At 41.1% G+C, this 22,810-nt stretch overlaps 1 protein-coding gene across 2 annotated transcripts in view; it reads right to left on the bottom strand.

Moving 5' to 3' along the window:
• Positions 1 to 22,810, bottom strand: part of STS (steroid sulfatase) — a 179,181-nt gene that overhangs the window by 110,456 nt on the left and 45,915 nt on the right. For both annotated transcript variants that reach the window (XM_032790056.2, XM_032790057.2), the window contains 4 exons: positions 18,754 to 18,906; positions 17,475 to 17,596; positions 14,597 to 14,719; positions 6,894 to 7,317 (listed from right to left, as the gene is read on the bottom strand). In XM_032790056.2, coding sequence (XP_032645947.1) covers positions 6,894 to 7,317; positions 14,597 to 14,719; positions 17,475 to 17,596; positions 18,754 to 18,906 — 822 coding nt within the window. The remainder of the gene's footprint in view (positions 1 to 6,893; positions 7,318 to 14,596; positions 14,720 to 17,474; positions 17,597 to 18,753; positions 18,907 to 22,810) is intronic.

Here is a 22,810-nt window from a genome sequence, read left to right on the forward strand (position 1 = left end):
ATGCAGCCCACAGAAAACAGATAGAACTCCAGAGGGAGACCCATCGGCAGGCACTGGAGTTAGAACAGGCTAAGCAACATAACCCAACCACTCCTAACAACCCTTCGCCAATACTTCTTCCACAGCACAAGAAATTTCCCAACTACAAGGCAGGTGATGACACTGAGGCCTTCTTAAAAAATTTTAAAAGAGCTTGCATTGGGTACAGCATCGCTGAAGACCAGTACATGGTAGAGCTGAGGTCACACCTCAGTGGCCCCTTAGCAGAAGTGGCGGCTGAAATGCCAAAGGACAAAATGAACGATTATAAACTGTTTCAAACCAAGGCCAGATACAGAATGGGGATAACCCCGGATCATGCCCGTCGGCGTTCAGAACGCAAAAGTGGAAACCAGATGGGTCATTTCCCAAACACGCCTACTACGTTGAAAAGAATTATAAGGCCTGCATATCAGGAACCAATGTTCAATCCATTGACAAACTGCACCTCCTCATGAAAATGGAGCAGTTCTTGGATGGTGTTCCTCAGGACATAACACGGTACATACAAGATGAAAAACTCAAAAATCTCACCGAGGCGGGGGAGATTGCAGCCAAATGGATGGAAGTGGCATAAAGCAAGAAAGCTACTGTAAAGGGGAATGAAAACCCCAGGGGGCACACCGACAATAAACCCTACAACTGAGGGCAACCCAAAACCCCACCTACAACCCAAGGAAAGCCACAGACGCCCTATTCTTCCACCTCACCAGTCTCTAATAACTCACCTCAACCCAGTGACCCGTCAGCTGGAAGATGCTATAAGTGTAATGAACTGGGACATATAAAGGCCAACTGCCCAAAGAACCCCATTCGGGTGCAAGTCATTACACCACCATCACACCAAAGATCCCCAGGCCCAGATACCTCTCAAATCCCCTTGGAGCGAAGGGAAAAGAAACTTGGCTGTGACTAGGAAGATATTTTAAACTGGGATGTGTCTTTGTTATCTCTACATATGTTAAATGATTTTTCCAAGTAGTCACATTGCCAGCATGTTTTTGACATCTGCAGTTTAATACCCATCAGCTTTAAATGTTTAAGATATACAGTATTCATACACGTAGTTTCCTTTCCTTGTAGTTTATGGGCATATATGCAGACTTTTCCCCCACAAAAGAAAATGTTTGAATGATTCTTTCTGGCAAAAAGAACATTTAAGATTCCTTATCGACCCACAGTTTTTTGTAACTGAAAAGCCAAACATCCATGGAACCCAATACAGAAATACAGATCCAAAGCTTGTTACAACTGCTCACTAGCAAACTGTGTCACTAGCTTGCTGACAAAATGACTCCTAAATTATTATTACTTTTACTTATTTATTTATTTTATTTCTTTCCAGTAGCACTCACAGAGTGTAAGAATCTGTACAAATATAAGAGGGCATGATTCCTTCCTTAAATAACTTACAGCAGGGGTTGGCACCCTGGCGGGCCGGGCCAGTTTGTTTACCTGTCACGTCGGCAGGTTCGGCCGATCGCAGCTCCCAGAGGCCACGGTTCACCATCCCAGCCCAATGGGGGTGGCGGGAAGCCGTGTCCAGCAATCCCTTGGCCCGCATCACTCCCACAGCCCCCATTGGCCTGGGATGGTGAACCACGGCCAGTGGAAGCTGCGATCGGCTGAACCTACCGACGCGGCAAGTAAACAAATTGGCCCAGCCCACCAGGGTGCTTACCCTGGCGAGCTGTGTGCCAGAAGTTGCTGACCCCTGACTTAGGCTACGTCTTCACTACCTGCCGTATAGGCGGGTAGCAATCGATTTCTCGGGGATCGATATATTGCGTCTCATCTAGACGTGATATATCGATCCCCGAACACGCTCCTGTCGACTCCGGAACTCCACTGTAGTGAGCAGCGGTGGCAGAGTCGACAGAGGGAGCCACGGACGTCAATTCCGCGCCGTGAGGACGGTAGGTAATTTGATCTAAGATACTTCGACTTCAGCTACATTATTCACGTAGCTGAAGTTGCGTATCTTAGATCGATCCCCTCCCCTAGTGTAGACCAGCCCTTACACTCTGAAGAAACAAAACAGAAATAGGGCAGAAGAAGGGGAAAGCATTCAAGTAAAGTACACAGGTGGTGATCAATCAGATACTAATTCATCAGTTTTTTTTTAAACTGTACAGATAGATACATTCATATGTATACAATATATAAACTACATCCAAGTATATGAGTGTCTTGCCTTAATCAGCTGGTTAATTTCTTTAGGAGTCATGAAAAGCATCTGATTTCAGAGCTTTTTAAATCCTAGAATTACTAACACAGTAATTTTTGGTACAAAATGAGACCTGTACAGCATGCCTTGGTGAGACATCAAAAAGCTCTAACTCACAGCTGTGCTAAAGAGGATGAGAGATAAATGTGTTTCAGGGTTTTGACTATGCCAAGTTGTGACTGGAATAGAACAGGATAAAAGGTAATTTCTTTTAATGATATGTTTATTAGCTGTCACCACAGACTTCAGAGAATTATGGTTATACAAGCCATGATGTTAGAGAGGAGGCTTCATCTGTATCTGCATGAAAAATGCTCAAGTAGCATTATCACCATAGCTCTAAGTTACGAGCCTATTTTATCTATGGAAATATAATTTTTCCAAAAGTCTGATTTCACTGTTTTTTCCCCATGAATGGTGGTCAACCATCTGAGTTTAGTAGAGAGAGGTATGCTGAAAAATCATGGAGGTGTTTTTACCCTGCCAATTTCAAAGCAGTTTAAAATACGCCTTTGACATTTTGAAATTTTGGATTGCCTGTGCACCAGACTTTTACTAAACAATGTGCTGAAGAGACATAAGTAAGGTTAAGATTATTTTTTATTAAAAGTCAGGGACAGGTCAGGGGCAATAAACAAAAATTCACAGAAACCCATGACCTGTCCCTGACTTTTAGTAAAAATACTCTGGGGGAGGAGGGGACTAACAGTCAGAGCACTGCCGGGAGCTGACCTCCAGCAGTTGCTCCAGTCCTGCTGTTGCTCCAGCTCCAGGGGGGTTGCTGCTCCAGGGGTCCGGGACTACTGCTCCAGTGGTCAGCCCATCACCCAGCTGCTCCAGTGGCCCCGGGAAGGAATTCTGGCTGCTGCTCCGGCAACCCAATGGACAGCTGCTGGCTGTGGGAACCGCTTGTCCGGTAGTTAGTCCACTGCCCAGCTGCTCCAGCAGCCTTGGGGCTGAACTCCGGCCACTGTTCCAGTGGCCTGGAGACCGCTGCTCCTGACCACCAGCCAGCTGCTCAGCAGCCACAGGGACCGCTGCTCTGGCAGTCCCAGGGGCTGACTGCAGGTTGCTGCTCTGGCAGCCCCAGCAGCAAGGCCGGCTCCAGGCACCAGCATTCCAAGCTGGTGCTTGGGGTGGCAATCTGCAAGGGGTGGCAGTCCATGTTCTTTTGGCCCCCAAGCAGAGGGCGGGAGGAGTCCGTGTGCCCTTAGGGCGGCAGGCGCGTTTCCGCGGTGGCAGCAATTTGGCAGCAGCTTCTATGTTTAGCTGTCCGCGGGGGCTTCAGCTAAACACAGAAGCTGCCGCTAAATTGCCACCACCGCAGAAACGTGCCTGCTGCCCTAAGGGCACACGGACTGCCCACATCGTCTGTGGGGGCAATTCGGTACGCTGCTTGGGGCAGCGAAAACTGTAGAGCTGGCCCTGCCCAGCAGTGACTGCTGGTAACTGCTCCAGCTCTGCTGCTGCTCCTGCAGCAGTGACTGACAGCTGCTGCTCCAGCCCCAGTGGACTGACCCAAACTCAACTGCTGCTTCAGCCCTGGGGCTGCTGTTCCAGTCCTGCCCCAGAAGAAGTCCTGGAAAGTCACAGAATCTGTGACCTCCGTGACAGAATCATATCCTTAGGCATAACTGATAACTGCACTGAACTTAGCATTACAGAGACAGGTTGGCTCAGGTAATATTGTTTATTGAATCAACTTCTGTTGGTGAGAAAGATAAACTTTCAAACTTACACAGAGTTCTTCAGGTCTGGAAAATGTACCAAAAGTGTCACAGCTAAATACAAAGGTGGAACAGATTGTTTAGCATAAACAGTTATACATATTTCAAGGGACCAGTCAAGGTGAAGTGCCAGTTAACACCTCTCCAGTCATGGGGGGGAAGGAGGGGGAAAAAGCTGAGCAGGTGTTAATGGGTGACTACTGTTGTAATAAGCCATAAATTCAGTGTCTATTCAGTGCATGATTTTTAGTATGTAGCAAAGTTATGAATTTAAGCTTCCAGACCTGTTTTTTGAAGGGGTTGTGCAGGTTTCCATTGAGAATGAGGACTGAGAGGTCAGATACAGAGTGATCACTTTGTGAAAAGTGTTCACCCACAGGAGAGATGGTGTTTTTGTTTTTTATCATTGTCCTGTGTGAGTTCATTCAAGAGCATAGTGATTATCTGGTTTCACCCACATAGTTGCTATTGCAGCATTCAGTGCGCTGGATGAGGTACACCACATGTTATGATAGGCATGTGTAGGACACCTGGATCTTGAAAGGTGTGTTGTGGGGGGGGGGTGTTGATCATAGAAACAGTCGGCTATGTTTACAGGTTTTTCATATGTTATTCTGGCAGGATCTGGTGCCACTTTGAGTTGGTGTGCCCTGGTCTGAGGGGTGCTTGCTTCTGATGGTGATCTTGAGGGGGATATGAAGGCCAAAAGAGGGGGTCTGTAACTGAGCATAACTCACCCCTGCGGCGCCTCCTGCTGGTCACTCCTGGGAATTAGCTCAAACTTGCAGTGGAGCGCCCTCTGCAGGCCTTCCGGCTTCTGCTACTGGCCCCGTATCCCTCCCTGGACCCCGGTGCCCCTTTTACCTTGGGTTCTGCCCCCTGGCAGTAACCCCTTGCCCTTAGGGGTTTCCCCCTCCTGGGAACCCTCCCCTCTATCCCCACTTTGCCTCAGTGTCTTGGCAATTGCCCAGTCATTAGCTAGCCCCACACCCTGGGGCAGACTACAGTATTAGCCTCTCATCGTCGGCAAAGGGGGTTGGATCTGCTGCCTTGGCCTACCCCTGGGTTGCACCCTACAACCCCAGTACCTCCTGGTCTAATTCTAGGCCACAGCCTGGGGCTTTCCAGGAAGGAGCTCCCCAGCTCCTCTGCCTTTCCCCAGCACTGCTTTACCTTAGGTACCTGCTCTGGTTTTCGGCAGCCAGGCCCTTCTCCCTCTACAGGCAGAGGAAGACTCTCTGCCCTTGGCTTCCCTGGCCTTCTTATTAGGCCCTCCTGCTCAGGTTGGGGCGTGGCCCCAGCTGCAGCCACTTCCCTAATCAGCCCAGCTTAAAAGGCTGCTTTCTCCAGCCCCGGCCCCTTCCCTGGGCTGTTTTTAACCCCTTCAGGGCTGGAGCAGGGATCCACCCTGCTACAGGGTTCATGAAAGATATCTTTCAGGATGTAGTGCCCATCAAGTATGAGTTGTAACTGTTTAATGTTTCTGTTCCACTTTGCATTCAGCTATGATACTGTGGGTGCATTTCCCAGACCTGAAGAACAGCTCTATGTGCTCAAAGGTTGTCTCTCTCACCAACAGAAATTGTCTCTCTATTATCATGGGATCAACACTGCATTGAACTTAACATAAAATAATTAGAATCCGTTTACTTCCAAATGTAGCATAATGCCTCATGTATATTTTGATAGGTTTATACCATATGTATATAAACCTGCTCTTGGGGAAAAATGATAATTAGAATTAATATAAGCTGAACTGACTTGCCTCCATATAATGGAGGTAATCAGTAACAAAATTAGTATTTGTTTTCATACACTGGCTCTGACACTATCTAATTGAACCTATAGTCATAGAGTTTAAGGCCAGAACACAATTTATCCTAAATACCAAAAATAATGTGCTATTAATTCCAACTTAACATCTTTTTGTCTTACGGAACAGATCCTCAATTTATCAGTTCAACTCCAATTAAATCAATAAAACTATACCAAGTTAGACCAACTGGTGATCCAGATTTCTCTTCTCTGGCAGTTCTAAACACTAGTGTGAAATATAATACAATATAACCTCATTTACACTTATGAATGTGTCACCCAAAAATTAAGGCACCCAAAATCACTATTTTCTCTTAAAAATTTAGACCACAGAAGTCTAATTTAATGGATGTACCCAAAAGGCCACGTACAACTGAACACCAACGCTTTTCCAGTCCAACATGCTCAGAGATCACATATCTAGAACTGCAATAACTTATCTAACATGGCATTTTTGAATACTGAAAATACTTTGAATCACATTTCAAAAGATACTAAATTCCGGCAACAATTTCCTATATTTATTAAGTCACACTGAACTTATAAAGAAGAATACAGGACCCAAACTTACATTTACTGCTTAATGGAATGTTACCTATGAAAGTATCTTGTTATTTTTAAACATGAAAATATAAACAACATAACGGACATCAGTGGGAGTTAGGTACCTAAATACCGTTGAGGATCTGGGCTCAGGCTCCTTGGAGCTGAAATCTCATTGAAAATCAGTCAAGTCTGAAAATGACCCCTTAATCAATTTAGGTATTGCAATGCTGAGAAGAGCAACACATAAATACCTTTAAAAATCTGAGTCTTTGTATTTTGCCTGAGAAAAACAATTATGCCTCTAACACAATATACTGAAGAGATTATGGAGGATGTGCACCTACATTTCTTAGTCTTTCATATGCATCCAATTGTTAAATGATTCACTTTCATTAGTGACTTGTTAAATCTAGAGAAAAATGACAGCATTACATAATGACCCTATTTCCTTCATCCACCTGTCTATATGTATATTTTTTAAGCAGCACTATGACAGTGAAATGCTGGCATGAAGTCATGACGTGACTAAACCAACCTACCTTCCTATAAACTGTATAGCTTCTTCCGTCAATCTTTGAGTAAGGTTCTTATAGGACAGTGGCTGCTGGATAATCTGCTGGTTCCTCATCAAGAAGCAGTTTAGATATCGAAAAGTATAAAAGAAAATGAGTAAAAGTCCAAATAAAACTGTAGATATTAAAAAGAAGTAGCGCAGTGCTCCACGGGGTATTCTGAGAAAGCCAATATAATGCAGCACCTCCAAAGAGATTAGGGTAATACCGATGAGCTGAAGTGGAGTGGCAAGGTATGCTCGAACCCCTGCCACAAACACACTGCCTTCCCCTGGTTTGCAGTCTCTAAGACTGGTCACGGTGAGTCCATAGAAGTAATCAAATCCATGATTGAGAGGGTGATGACAGAAGTCATCCCTGCTGTTACAGTTCAGCCCAAGATGCCACTTTCCTATAAAGAAACAAGCACATACAAAATTTCTGTAGTTAAATAGCCCCATTTGTAGTACGTGCCCTTGTGAATAAGGGAAACCACCACTTCAGGACTGGCATTTCTTCCTCATTTATTATGTGGATCCTTATTGCTCTCCCACCCCCGCTTGTTTATACCTTCATCCTCAAAGACTTTGCATCATGTCTGAAGCTCCTTAGGTGACCATTAGGTGGGCTTGAGAGACTACTAAAGAGCAACAGACCCCGAACAGTTAGTTGAAAATGTAGCCTCTGTTCATGTGTAGCTAAGGACCCTTACGCAAATATTTATTTGTATTAGCTCCTGGTGAAATTAGCTGTACCAGTTTTCCCAAAAGTGTCTTTGTGGATTTGTTGCAACCATTCATCATTGTGATCTATCAGGTATATAATTTCCAATGAATTTATTTCTAAACCACAGTAACTAGAGCTGTTCCAAACAGGTAGGTATTTAAAGTATACTAAGTATTTATTTATACAAGGGCTCACACGGGTTTTTAAAATGCCAGTCACTTGCTATATTTGCATGAAAGATTCCTTGTCCTGATCTTTTTAAAATAAGTAAATAAATAAACAAATAACAACATTCATAATACACGTCCCTTAAATTCATTTTCTTTGCATTTAAGTGATACAGAATGATTTTTTTCCCACAAGCCTGAGCGCTGGTCAAAATAAGAAGAGAGTGGACCAGGTTCTGTTCTAAGATACACTGCTCTGCATTATGTGTAAATTCCATTCACGCCAAATGAGAACATTTATTTATCCAGATAATTCTTCAAGACAAGTACTATTTCTTGCTATGCATCTGTACAGTGCCTAGCACAATTTACCTCCATTCTTGGTTGGGGCCACTAGGTGTTATTGTAATACAATAATGGGTAATAAACAACAACATCACCTCCAGACTTACACTGACATAACTGAACAGAATCTTAACCAATCACTAGACAGAGCTAATGTATGCTTTGATCCATTTTTATTCCTTGTAACTTTAATGATTTGCATCTAATAGTTGTCAGGAACAAGAACAACAACATTTTAAGTAGTGTATTCCAATGATCAAGTACATGGCAATTTTGCAGTAGTCAACTATCTAAAAAATGACCTGCAAATTCACAGCAGTGTAAGTTGTGATCTTGTAAAAAAAAAAAAATGGTCTAGACAGGATTCCAGCATTCCCTCCATGCAAGCATCGTTGGCTGTCCCTCGATATGAGGATGATGTCTGCCAGGAGGAAAAGTCATTGATGAGACTTAAGATTGCTGAGGAGTCCAATCCCTGCTCTACAGGTTTTTTCACATGTGACAGGTAGTTGCTTGGAGAGAGCACAATTGCTGGCCGGGATGCTGTACACTTTCCTTCCTCCTCTGCTTTTTCTCAGCCTCTTGAACAAGGCGATTCTCTTCAAAACAGACTAAGGCTTGATGTATGATGTGATGCCATTGCCAGACAGCTCTTCTCAGTTCATGGGATCAATGCCTCCCTTCTTAAAATATACTTTTAGGGAGTCATTGTAGCATTTCCTCTGTTCCCCCTGGGTCTTCTTGCCATGACTATGTTGAGAAAAGAGGACTTGCTTCGGAAGACTAGCATCAGTCATCGGTACACAATGACCAGCCTAGCGAAGTTGATGTTACATAATCTTTGCATTAACACTGGTGATGTTAGCTGTAGGGAAAACGTTGGCATTGGTGTGGTGGTCTTCCTATCTGATATGGACAATCTACTTAAGGTAGCACTGTTGGTACCACTCCAGACACTTAAGATAGCTTTAGTGTGTCACCCATGTCTCACACCCATAAAAAAAGAGTGGGGCATTGTAGACTGGCATCTTAGTTTCCATTTGCAGATTTCTGTCAATAAAGACACAGTAGAGCAACTTTCTGAAGAATGCTCTGGCACAACAGATCCTATGTTCAATCTCCACATCAAGATTAGCTGTCTGGAAGAGGTGGCTACCAAGGTAAGAGAAATGCTCAACATTTTCCGGGGGTTCACCACGAATGATAATTTGTGGGAAAAGGTAGGCAATGTGTGCTGGGGCAGGCTGACGGACCACTTTCATCTTCACACTATTGAGGGAAAGTCCCAGGCTATGATAGGTGCCTGAGACAAGATCTAGGGTGGGTTGCAAATCATTGTCCCAAGCAGAATTCCAGCATTTCCTCCAAATAAGCACATATGAGAGAACAGAAGATAGGTGGAAATTTTCTCCTCCTTCCATATCACACAACTTCTGAATTTGCACAAAGGAAGACTGTACCAGATGTTGATAATTCAGGAGCCTAAGATACAGGTGCATGTCCATCCTGTCTTCCCCATTCCCAACAGCACTAAATATTAGACCTGACCAAAGGACAGCAATTCCATTTCATGAACATTTTTGTGATTTTAAAATTTGTTTTCCTTCTAAGGTGCAATAATCCTTCTGAACACTTTTGCAAAACGAAATTGTTTCAAAACAGCTATTTTTCTATTCTGGTCCTTCTCTCTCTCTCCGGTCAGAAGTGATCAGATAATCTTGGATCTCAGAAACCTTCAAGATGAAAACTTCATCAAAATCAATATGTCTGTGAAATGTTTCAGAGAAACAGCATTTTTTGACAAAATTATATTTAGCCAAAAATGTTCCAGCCTGCTCTATTATACCCCCTCCAAAGAGCATAGCACCACCAAACATCCCAAACAGGGTGAGGCAAACACACGGCTAGAGTCTAGTTCTCTTTGCACACCAGCTGATAGTCTTAGGCCAGCACAACGAAGAGCCTGTGCTGCAACTCATAGGAGAAATTAGCATCAGGGTCGAGGTATGGGAAGCCTGGCCTAAGGATTAGTGTCAGACATGAGTCAAGGGGCCAGGAGCCAATTACCAGGAATCAGGCCAGACTGGAATGCCAGGAGATCAAAACCAAAAGACAAACTGGAAGAAGGAGATAAAAAGTCAGTTACCAAGAGGTCAGGATCAGAAGGCGGGAACAGATAAACATCAGACCAGCAGTCCTAGGCAGGGTGAAGCTCAGTTGTACAGACAACTTCCTCTGGCTTAAATAAAGGCAGCAGTCCAGCAGCCTTGCATCTCTCCCAATCAAAGCGTAGGGCAGAGATTATGCCCCATTTGGGTTTCATGGACCCTGGTCCCAGTTCCAGTCTGTGAGCTGCCCAGTAGAGAACTAGAGTGTGATGACTCCAGGGACCTGGGTTTGAAACCCATGGTGGCTGATAATTACAGGCATTGCTCACAGTATTTGCCCCACTTACCTAGAGGCATTTATGGCTTCCACACTCAATATGTCACAAGTGACATCCCTTGCTATCAGGATAACCACTTCAACCCCCAAAGACACACAGTTCTCTATAGACAGAATGCCTTTGGTCACTACTGCTGTAGACCAATACATGTACTTTAACAGGACAAATTACAAAAACTACACTATGGCCAGATATACTGAGTTTCTTGATATTGTCACAGTGGCAGATGGGCCTAAGACTGAAATTGTGAAGCTCTGCATTTCTGTTCTAGCTAGTAAAGGCAAACACCTGGCAGTACAATTCTTCTTACTAACTCTTCCTATGCACTAGGGCACTAGCCAGCTCACATTGTCACATTAATTTTCTGGCCTCCTCCAGAGAGCTTACGACTAGTTCCTTTGGTTGATCTGAAGTTTCCCAAGGATTCAGTCAAACCAGTAAAAGTGAAGTTGATGAAACTACAGCACTATATCAGTGTATTCTCTTTGATTTTTGATGACGGTCTTTGGGTTTAGAAAATAATGTTAAAGTCAGATGGATGGCAAGTTGGGCAGCACATTCCTCACATAAAGTCAGATAACTGAAGTAAAATTAGAGGCTTATAATCATAAAAACAAAAGGATCTTCAAACCTTTTTAAAAAAAATCTGTATTTTAATTTGTCAGTCTCAAAGTGCTTGTGATTAGGTAGGTAGAAGAAAAGTACTACAAAAACAAATAAAACATCTTTTTAAGGAGGTTCTTCTGAGTTGAACAGCATGCATGATTTAGACAATTTTAATCAAAAACCTTATACTAAATTATTCAGTGTCTAGATGAAATTGGGCCACGATTAAGAATTGTCAGGTTGCAACTTAATCCAGACAAAACAGAGATAGTGCTGGTGGAATAAGGAGCCAGAGGAACTGAAGGAATTTCTATCAGTGCCTGACTGAGGGAGTGCAACTGTGATTTTTCAAAACAAGTGAGAAATTTGGGGGCTGCTGATAGCTCCTGAGCTGCTTCTGGGTGCCCAAATAATGTTTGTATTTATGAACACTTTTTTCCCCATCTGTTTCTGGCAAGCAGAATGAGACATTTTCTCTAAACGTGGGCCTTGCCACAATTATTGATGCCTTTGACATTTTGAGATTAGATTGCTGTAATGTGCTTGATCTATGGCTACAATTTGAGACCAAATTGAAGGTGAAACTACTGCAGAATGTTGTAGCCTGTTTATTAAGTGTAGGTGTATGCTGGGAGCATGTTAGACCCGTGCTCTGCACACCGCAATGGCTTCCAATTCGAGAGTAGAATTTCACATGTTGGATTTAAACTGTAAAGACCTAAATAGTTTGGGATTTAGGAGCTGCTAGCAGGGAGTTCTCTGTAATGAGCCCTCAATTCTGGAACTTGCTCTCTCTCTTGCTCTGCCAGAGCACAGATTTCATAACTTTCTGGACACATGGCAAAGCCCACATTTTCCCTCTTTTTTCTCAGGCTGTTGAGAAAAGAGTTGGCTGAAAACTGAGTTGTTTATATTAACTGGCAGTTCTTTTTTAATGATTTTGTATGTGTTTTACCAATGGAACAGGTGCCTAAAAAGTAAGATTGATGCCTATAGCTGATTTTATACTTTCAAATAAATATATCAATGTGATGAATGAACTGTTAAGATGTATATGACAACTGATTCATAGCATGCTGTTCCTAATAAGATCTTTACCTTTCCAATACACTAAACTATTAAATTCATTGTGTGGGCTCAGCAGGTCACTCAATCTCTAGCTAGATGAGGTCCACAGATCTTGCAAATTCTCACTTTGAAGATCACGTTATTTGAATTTAGCAACTGGACTTTTCTAACATTGGAGATAGGTCCTACTGAGGGCTTTAGATTAATAAGATGTGGGGCAAAAGACAGGAGCAATGAGGGAGAGGCAGGACCAAAGAATGCCCTTTGTCCATTGCAGACATGTACACTTGGCTGTGGTTAAAAGAGTACACAGTCTTGAACAGTGCCCACACTCCTCCTGCTGCAGCTAAATATAGGGGACAGTTCATGCATAGGAGGTTATAGGTTCAGGTACCAGCTTGCCAACTCAAGATTCTCTGATTATTCCACAGCTGAGCTACATTCAATGGGCCACATACAACTCTGATCTATGGGGTGACCAAGCGATATTTGCCACTTAAATAATATATGTTACCTTCTGGAGGTGATTGGGAGTGGGGAGTGTAGCAAGGAGATGTAAAAATGTACATATAAATACATATTTATAGATTAAAAAAGAAAGAAAATTTGTGCACCAAAGATACAAGTTAAAAAGAAAGATGGGGAAAGAAAAAAAAAAGGGAGTAGGAAAAGCAGAGAAAAGGAATGAGGCACAGTGGACTAAAACACAATGGATGTATAACTTCTTGGTGCAAGGAAACATGGAGATATTAATCCATCACTAGTGGACGTTGTGACAATAAATGTTTGGGAACCACTGAGTTATGCTGAACCAAGCAAAGTCTCCCTGACCTGCCAAGATGATGTGATGAGAATATCAGCAGGCAGAGAAGGACAGGTTGGGCACTGAAATCTGTCTTCTGCAATGTAAATCTACAGTATTTCCCTTTTTCATTTATGCATACTCTTTCCTTAATTTGAAGACTCTTCTTGATTTTCTGAAGGCTACATTATGCTTTAAGAGTATAGTAAGTTATGGAACTATAAGATGCAATATTATCATTTATACAATTGGAGGAAATCCCTCTTAACATCATGTTTATCTTCTGGTGATCTACATGGAAGGTTGTCATGTCACAGTGATAGTAGTGAAGAAGAGTAAGCATTATGTAAGTCAGCCTCCAGAAAATAAGCAACATTAAATGGGGCTGCTTATTACAAAGAGAAAAATGAATTGTTTGCAGCCTTAAATTGTATACAGACTGCAGTGAATCAAACTGTGGTTAAACTTTTATGGTGACTGTGAATTATATTAATGTTACTATATCTGCAGTGTAGCTTGTATTAAACAACACAGCTGATATTTTCCTGTTCCAAATTTGTCAGAATATACCACCTTGTTCAGAAGAGTTTGACAAGGATTTATTATTTTATTCTTTTAAAACTGGAATGCACTTAGGCCTGATTTTTAGAGGTACTAAGCATCCCCAACTCAAAATGATGTCAAGTAACCTCTAAAAATCAGGCCCTAGATTTCTACTCGGGAACCAGATTAGTGGACACCTTTGAAAATGATGATGTTAATGACTGTCCTGTAGATAACAAATACTTAAATCACAGAATCATAGAATATCAGGGTTGGAAGGGACCTCAGGAAGTCATCTAGTCCAGCCCACTGCTCAGAGCAGGACCAATTCCCAAATAAAATGAAAAATCACAATAGAATTTCATTTGTGATCAGCTCACAGAAACCTCCCAACACAAGCAATATGAAGTGCCTCGCTGCCCAAATTAGGAAAGCACATCACAGTATTTAAATACAATATATTTAAATACAATAAAGTATTATTATTACCCTAAACGGTCTCTATTTGTCCAAACATATTAATGTTGGTTATGTAATCACCTAATAACAATGCTTAAGCAGCTGGTGTGCAGTGACTACTGTTACTTCCTGCTACCTGTCTATTTATTGCATCTACTTGTCACATTTTAAACTTAGATTGTAAGCTCTTTGGGGCCTTCTTTTGTTCTGTGTCTGTACACTGCATTGCACAATGGGGCACTGACCCATGTTTGAGATCTTATGCATTATGTCATTATAGATCAAAAAGAAGATATAACTAAATTATTAGTGCTTCACACATGCACAAATTTTCTCTGAATGTGTTGCAGTTCTGGTGAGCTATAGTGTATTACAGGAGTAAACTCATTGCATTGCGGAAGAAAATAACTTCATGTGACTGATTTAATACTTCTTGTACTGTAAAAAGTGCACTTTTTATTTAAATGAATAATAAAACATATGCTATTATATAACATAGTTGTTGCTATACATATATCAACAGTCGTACCTATAAGAGCTGTAGAATAACCTTTCTGCTTCAAAAGTTTTGCAAAAGTTATTTCTTCAGTGGGAAGTCCACCAGAAGAGGCAGAAAATAAGAAGACACCAATGTTTGACAATGCAGCCATTCCTAAATAAAACAAAAATGAGTGTGAACAGCATAATGAGGATAAACAATTTTCATTCATCAATTCTATCCTTTTTTTAAAAAATGGTGTCACTAGAATGACATTTTCCCACCAGCAGCTATAGCAGCAAATGGCAGGGAATTGTCTGTTTCCACTGAATAAGGTCATTTTCCCACTTTTATGCAAAGCTGAGAAGTAGAGATGGAGAAAAATCTCAAATTACTGTGGGCCCTTCCAAACAGAAAGGCAATTTTTGTAGTCATTACTATGACATATCTGTACTTCTGATAACAGAATTTGGGATTGCACGATTTAATATTTCTTCTTTCCTTAAGAGTCAGGGACCACAGAGTAGTGGTTAGACCAGGGGACTGGCAATCAATGCTCCAAGGTTCTGTTTCCAGATTTGACTCTATATGAATTTGGGCAACTCACTCAACATCTCTTTGCCTCATTTACCAACCTGTAAAACTATTAATACTATCTACTTCACGTGATGTTGTGAGGCTTGGTTAATTGATATTTCTGAAGCACATTTTTTTTAAATCCTCAGAGCAAGGCACTAAGGGTGGGATACACAAAAGTACTAAGTCCCATTCTTGGCTTCACTGCAATCCGCAAAACTCTTGACGAACTCTGTAGTGCCCAAGCTTGCTCACCACCTAAGTTTTGCAGAGTAGAAGTTCACCAAGCATTTACCTTTCTGCCTCTGAGCATTTGCATTGCTGCCTCACTTTAGGTGTCCAGATGACTATCTCCTGCCTAAGCCCCAGAGCAATTCACAAACTGGGGAAAGCCAGGAGGAGCAGGTACTGCTCACCTTATAACTTTAAGCCCAGTGGTTAGCATGCTCATGTGAAATATAGGAGACCCAGATTCAATTCCCCCTACATCAGCGTATCCCATACCTCAGTGCAGTGATTAATTTGTAATGAAAGAGGTGCTAGGGCTCAAAACGTATTTTTTTTTTACATTCATAACTGATGCAGCAAGTCCAGGAGTGCCAGGGTTGAGCTCTGGCAAGCCTGGGCATAAATTAAGCACTGGCTCTGTTGTTAGAGCACTTTCCTGCCGTTGCTTCCCTGCCTCCATCTCCCCTGCAAACCCTCTTTTGTGTGGAACAAAGCAGGCACCTAACTCATTCCTTCACTAATGCCTTAGACACCTAAACCATCTGACTCCAGGACGTGGGTTCCCATTTGTGGATTGCTAAGCAGAGCAAGGTGCCTTTCTGCAGCCTACACCTAGGCACCTATCTCTGAGCATGCACCCATCTGGTTAGCATCTCCGACTGGCTAATTTAGATGCTGGCTTCTGTGGATCATGTTCTTAGGAGCTTATCTCTGCCCATTCATTGTATAGGGATCCTAGGCAGCTAGCTCAGCTTGGTGGATCATAGTCTTGTTCCTGTGATATTCTAGGCACCTAGACATTAGGTGCCGTTACGCTCAGTGTTGCAATGCTGTAGTCCCTTCATGGATCCCACCATATGTATGTAATTGTAGCAGCAAGAAATGGAAAAGACCTGTTGGACCAAATCATCAAAGTGATCTCAGCCTTACTTCCAACTTAGCCCTCGATTTTGCACCCCCAATCAACATGCTTAATGGATAGATAGTTGTGTTCTCTACAAAAAACACTTTATTTATTTTATTTGAAGGCATATCTAGATATCTCAGATCAGGTGCTCAATTGGTATATATCAATGTTGCTCCAATAAGATTATTGGGGCTACACTGATTTACACCAGCTGGGGATTATTATTATTAATAATTTATTAATTATTATTAATTATTATTATGCCATTACTTTTCTCCAGGTTTCTCCCTCCCATTAAATATCTGGGTTTTGGATTACTTTCCTTCAGATGTTTTAGCCTGAATTATTGCAAGTTGAAGCTAACTTTGTTATTTTCTCAACATGCTTCTGATATCTTAGGGTCCTTTGGTATTAGTTCTCTGTCTCCACTAGTATTTGCAATTAGTCCCCATTGAACAACTTTTACAAATTTGACAAAAAAGAATGTTGACTCTTTCATTGATACATGAAGATATTAAAGAAGACCCAGGGCAGGGCAATCAGTGAAACTTTCAGCTCAAAACAATTAATTTTTCAGAAAATCACAAATACATGAAAACAAGGGTCACAACGGAAAGCTGTTTGCAATTTTAAGTATAGCAGGTGCTACTGGTAATAAACACATATTAGCTTCCTTTACAACAGAAAGTATGAATGAACCCAACAGGTTACACTGACTGCTGCAGCTGCTGCTTGTTTCTTGATTGGAATGAACATACACTTATTAAGCAGGACCCTGAGACATGCTTTGCTTTCATTCTCAGAAGCAAGAACAGGAAATGGGTAATCACTAATGAACAAGAAATCTGCTTAATATAACAGTCCTTGCTAAAAAACACATCTGGAAATGTTTAAGGTGTCATGGTGAAGTACCCAGAGACCCAGCCACTGAAGTCAATGACAAGCAAGAACTGCCAAAGCTAAAGTTTCATGCACTTATATCATTCTTAAAATGAAGGAGGAAAGGCAGACATGACATGGATATGCTTTGTGGTGAAGATTCTTCACTCGCTCTTCCCGAGCACACAGACTCACTGGGCACTTGACTGAGTATTTGATCCAGTGATCATAAAGACACATCCAGACAGTACTGGGGGAGAAGGCAAAAAATGCAAAATAGTTCCTGTCAGAGGCAAAACCATTATGCATAAATGATCATGAAATATTAATGAATTTTACCTGATCTGACAGGGTATCGGCCTGTCAGAAAAGCTGCTCTGCTTGGGGTACATAGTGGAGATGCTGCTATATGTTGAGTAAATGTCACTCCTCCTTTAGCTAGCTTGTCAATATTGTGGGTTCTGGGGGAGGATATATAAAAATATATAATAATTTCATATTGATTATCTGGAAATGGTCAAATTAAAGCTTATTAGCTAAAATATTAAAAAATGCCTCAGTGTCTTAGGAATCTGATTTGCACTGATTTTCAAAGAGACAGGCTCCCAAGTCACTTAGGCATTTTTGAAAATAATGATCCTGGTCAAAATACGGGTCTAGTGCAACTTTTACAATACACTAAATGCACAACCAGACATTTGATTTTGGAGTATTGTAGCCCAGAGTAATCTTTTGTTCACATTTCACAAACCTTATTAAAACAGTGACAATATGGTATACCCAAAGTTATATATATGTTTTTAAAAATATATGACATATATTATAAAAATATAGCTGTAATTAGGAGTTGTTTGAATTTAACATATTTCAGTTATTTTTCATATTATTAAAAAGCTCCAATTTTTTAATATTTCAATATAAATGTTCAGTGTTTACTGATCTATATCTCACTCATTTCACAGGCACTCATTTCACAGGAAAGATCCTTTATATTATATTTTACTCTACTCAATCATAGTTTTGATTTGTGCACTTGATAAAAAAAACATTTAAATGTGGAGGCTTAACCTATATGTTTTTTGCACCAGTACTGCAGCATCTTACCTAACCTTAACAACAATCATGTTGGGAAGACATTTCTGAATTAGATATATTAGCATTTGCTCTAATGGATTTAATTAGCATGTCGTAGTTAAAGATGAATTGCAGTAAAACAAATCAGTGCTTTATTTTTAAATGAATAATGACAAGTTCTCAAAAAAGTTACAGTTTTGAGACTACTTCAAAATATGTATACTTCTGAAATGATGTTAAAAAAATATCATTCATTTTTCTTGCTTGGACCACAATCTTACTTTTATTGATTTTTTTCTGTTTGTGAGGCAGCTTTTGGGAGGACTATGTATATTTACCTAAATTTCTTCCTATAAGCGTAAAGAAACAATGAGAGTCAAATATAAGCAGTCCACACTGCAGAAACAGGATTGACCTTTCTGTACAACAGATACCTTGTGGAATCTCTAACTGTATTTAAAATAGTTTAAAATCTGTAAGCAAACAGTATGTTCTATACATAGATATGAAGCACTCTGCCCCGCCTCCAAGTGTTTTATCAAACCTTAACGTTTTGTTTCCATAACATCCAAGATCTCCAATGCCAAGGTCATCGGCCATGATTAAAATAAAGTTGGGGTTTGAAGTTCTGTAACTTTTGGCATTCTTTGTGGCATAGTGATAAAATAGTAGAAGTACAAGGATCCTCATCTTCCTCCTAGTGGTGGTGAACAAGTTGGAAATATTAAGGATAAAGACCATTGTTTGTCTTCACAAGGGTTACTCTAATTCAGCATTATCATATCCCCAGTTATTATAGTAAGAACAAAAGGTGAAGAAAGCAATTATTATGGCTTTTAAGTTGACATACTGTCAAGGTAGAAAATCTGATCTTTTTCTTAAGTACGTACTTTCATAGATGCCGACTCCATGGGTGCTCCGGGGCTGGAGCACCCATGGGAAAAATTGGTGGGTGCTCTGCACCCACCGGCAGCTCCCCGCCCCAGCTCAGCTCCGCCTCCACTCCACCTCCTCCCCGAGTGCACCGCTTTTTCCCCTTAGTGCCCAGCATTTCCCGCTGGGAGGGAGAGGAGAGGGGTAACTTGGCACGCTCGGTGAAGAGGTGGGGCTAGTGCGGGGATTTGGGGAAGGGTCAAATAGGGGCAGGGAGGGGACAGAGTTGGGGCAGGGACTTTGGGGAAGGGGTTGGAATGGGGGTGGGGCAGGGGTGGAGTCGGGGCGCAAGGCACGAGCACCTACTGACTCTGGGAAAAGTTGGCACCTATGCGTACTTTATTATGTGTGTCAGGTGTTGGCCCTCCTTCTCTAACACAAATCCATCAGTAGTATATTAAAACTAAAAAGATATCTGTGTGCTAGTATTCTAACATATAAAGATAATCCTGTAGCAAGAAACCAGCGTGTACGTATAATGAGAAGAAAGGTTTCTTACATTTTAATGATTATTTGAAAACAAAGAAAATAGCATTTTGTAACAGCTGCTGATTGACGAGAGAAACTTTCAGAGATTTCAGTATCTGAAGTAAACAAATTTCATAGCAAAATACTATCAACACAAAAAATATTTCCATTAGGGAATAAGTATTGTTGTGGTGAAGGTCGTGAAGAGATGCATTAAGGAATTATTGAAATGAATACCCAAGAAGAAATTCTCCATAAATGGTTTAAACATAAAGGGTCATAATAAAATAACATGAAAATATCTGACATGAGATCACAATGAGCTATCAACAATACTACAGCCACATCCAGCCTAACAAGAATAAGAATAGGAAAATGGTATTTTTCCTATTTCCTGACTATACAGTTAAAACTATTTTTTATAAAGATAGATTCTTTTCATATGCAATGCTGGATGTGAATATACTTTCACCGGGACAGAAAATCCCCTGGAGGTTGACTCCCAATGGAATTTAATTTGACCACGGAGCTGTAAGCAAGAGGGTGAAAAAAATCAAAAAGGACTATTGTATGTTGTTTGAAATGGGATTTCTACAGAGTCACACAAGCCAAATATGGGGGATGGTGTTTTGTTAGGAAGCAGACTGAGAAACTGCTTCTAGAAGAAGGTATTGAGACAAAAACCTTGTGTCCACGGCAAAATTAATTAATTAATTAATTAAATAAATAATAGTAACTTGAATTCATTAACTTGCATTACAATCCTGTTGACGACAAGATAGTTTGAAGTCTTCACGTGAGTTAGTCAGTCGAGTTAAAGTCCAACAAGGAATATTCACAGTGGAGTCCCAAACCCACCTTTAACTGCTTACAAATCCAGACAATAAGATAAATATTACCATGAATTACAATTTCCCATCATCCTCTTCCCACTGCGCATCCTCTTCTTCCTGGCCGGGTAGGAGGAAGGACGTTGAACTGGGAATTGACTGGGCAATTTTGGGAGGCAGTGGCAGTGGTTAGTCAGAAGCTGCAGAGAAGAATCCTGAGTAACTGCATACAGGATGTGACTTCCAGACATTACAGGTGGGTGCAGGTCTGTGAGACTTGTTGGGGAGCAGCAATGACTGGGCAGGGAGACAGGGTAAAGAGGCCCCAGTGAGAGATACACCACTAACTGAATGTGGCCTGGAGACCTGCAAGCTCCTATTTACTTCTCATAGAGCCTTTTAACAGAGAGGCCACCCAAGGCAGTAAGAGCCCTACTCTCCAGTGGATTGACCCCAGTGACACAAACAAAAAAACCCTATTGCTCACTTTGAACTGAAATTGTTTAGGCCTCTCTGCGTAGGGCATTTGCAACCTTTCCTTTTCTTGCCAGTCCTAGCAAGATAACCATTTTCACTTAGCCATGTGTCTGAGTGATTAATGGAGCACGTCAGGGCTAGCACCTACCAGTGGGCACACCAGGCCTAGCAGCTGAAACACCATCAGTACTTGCCTCCAAGTTGTGGTATACCTGGCATGCTATGCAATACTCCAGCATTAAGCAGCTAAAATTACAATATGTTTTAACAGAGGCTTATACTCTTCTAGACAATAGAGAGAGACCCATGTAGGACTAGGTAAGGCATGATGGGGGCAAGTTATGTACAGCTCCTATTACATTTCCCTTTTCAAAACTTCCATTTAACTCTTTATTGAGCATAGACCAAGGTTCTGTCTTTTCCAGGACCTTTCAGTGCATATTACTCAGAATCAAACCTGGGGCTATGATACTCAAACCCCTCACCTTGGAGATTAGTAACAGCTCTCAGTCTCATTTAAAGACAGAGTACCATTCAATTGTTTAGTGCATATTTATATGGATGCATAGTAGAAAAAAAGAAACATTTAAATAGTACTTGAAATATTCTTAAATTACTTTTAAACAAGAACTATTAGGTAGTAAATTGATCACTATGTTCTTCCTACACAGACTTTCACAAATGCTTTCTGCGCTATTATAGTCATAGAATCATAGAAGTGTGGGACTGGATGGGACCTCAATAGGTCATCTTGCCGAATCTCCTGCACTCAAAGCAGGATTACATAATAACTAGACCATTCCTGACAGGTGTTTGTCTAACTTGTTCTTAAAAACCTCTAATGACGAATATTCCACAACGTCCAAAGGCAATTTATTCCAGTGCTTAACCACATTGAAGTTAGAAAGATTTGCATATGTCCAACCTAAACTGTCTTGGCTATAATTTAATCTTGCCTATCTTCAGAGGTTTTCCCTCTCCTCTTTGTAACAGCCTTTTATGTACTTGAAGATTGGTGTCATGTTCTCCCCTCAGTCTTCTCTTCTCCATTCTAAATAAATCCATTTTTTTTTCAATCTTTCATCATAGGTCATGTTTTCTAAACCTTTAATCATTTTTGTTGCTCTTCTTTGGACTTTCTCTGATTTGTCCACATCTTTCCTGAAATGTGGTGCCCAGAACAATACTCCAGTTGAGGCCTTATCAGTATGGAGCAGAGTGGAAGAATTACTTCATGTGTCTTGCTTGCAACACTCCTGCTAATACATCCCAGAATGATGGCCATTTTTTTTTCAACAGTGTTGACTCATATTTAGCTTGTGATCTGCTATAACCTCCAGATCCCTTTCTGCAGTACGCCTTCCTAAGCAGTCCATTTTGTATGTCTGCAATTGATTGTTCCTTCCTAAGTGGAGAACTTTCCATTTCTACTTGTTGAATTTCATCCTATTTACTTCAGACCATTTCTCCTCCTCAACGACAAGGCTTATTACCATGTTAAAGAAAGCTATTCGGTTGGTTTGACACAATTTGTTCTTGATAAATCCATGTTGTCTGTTACTTATCATCTTATTCTCTTCTAAGTGTTTGCAAACTGATTGCTTGATTATTTGCTCCATTATTTCTCCAGATACTAAAGTAAGCTGACTGGTCTATAATACCCTGGATTGTCCTTATTTCCCTTTTTATAGATTGGCACTATATTTGCCTTCTTCAATGTATATACATTGAGTGAAAATATGATTTGTAACATCTGCATCACAATTTAGAATTTTAGTATAACATTTACCCTTGTGTATTTTTGCAAATGCATATTGTGATGCTTCCCAGTATACCAGGGTTGTGAGGTGCCTCACAACCATCTGCCCTTAGCATGAGGAAATCTTGTCTGTC

The sequence above is a fragment of the Chelonoidis abingdonii genome, chromosome 1, assembly GCF_003597395.2.
Source record: "Chelonoidis abingdonii isolate Lonesome George chromosome 1, CheloAbing_2.0, whole genome shotgun sequence".
Taxonomy (NCBI): Eukaryota; Metazoa; Chordata; order Testudines; family Testudinidae; genus Chelonoidis; species Chelonoidis abingdonii.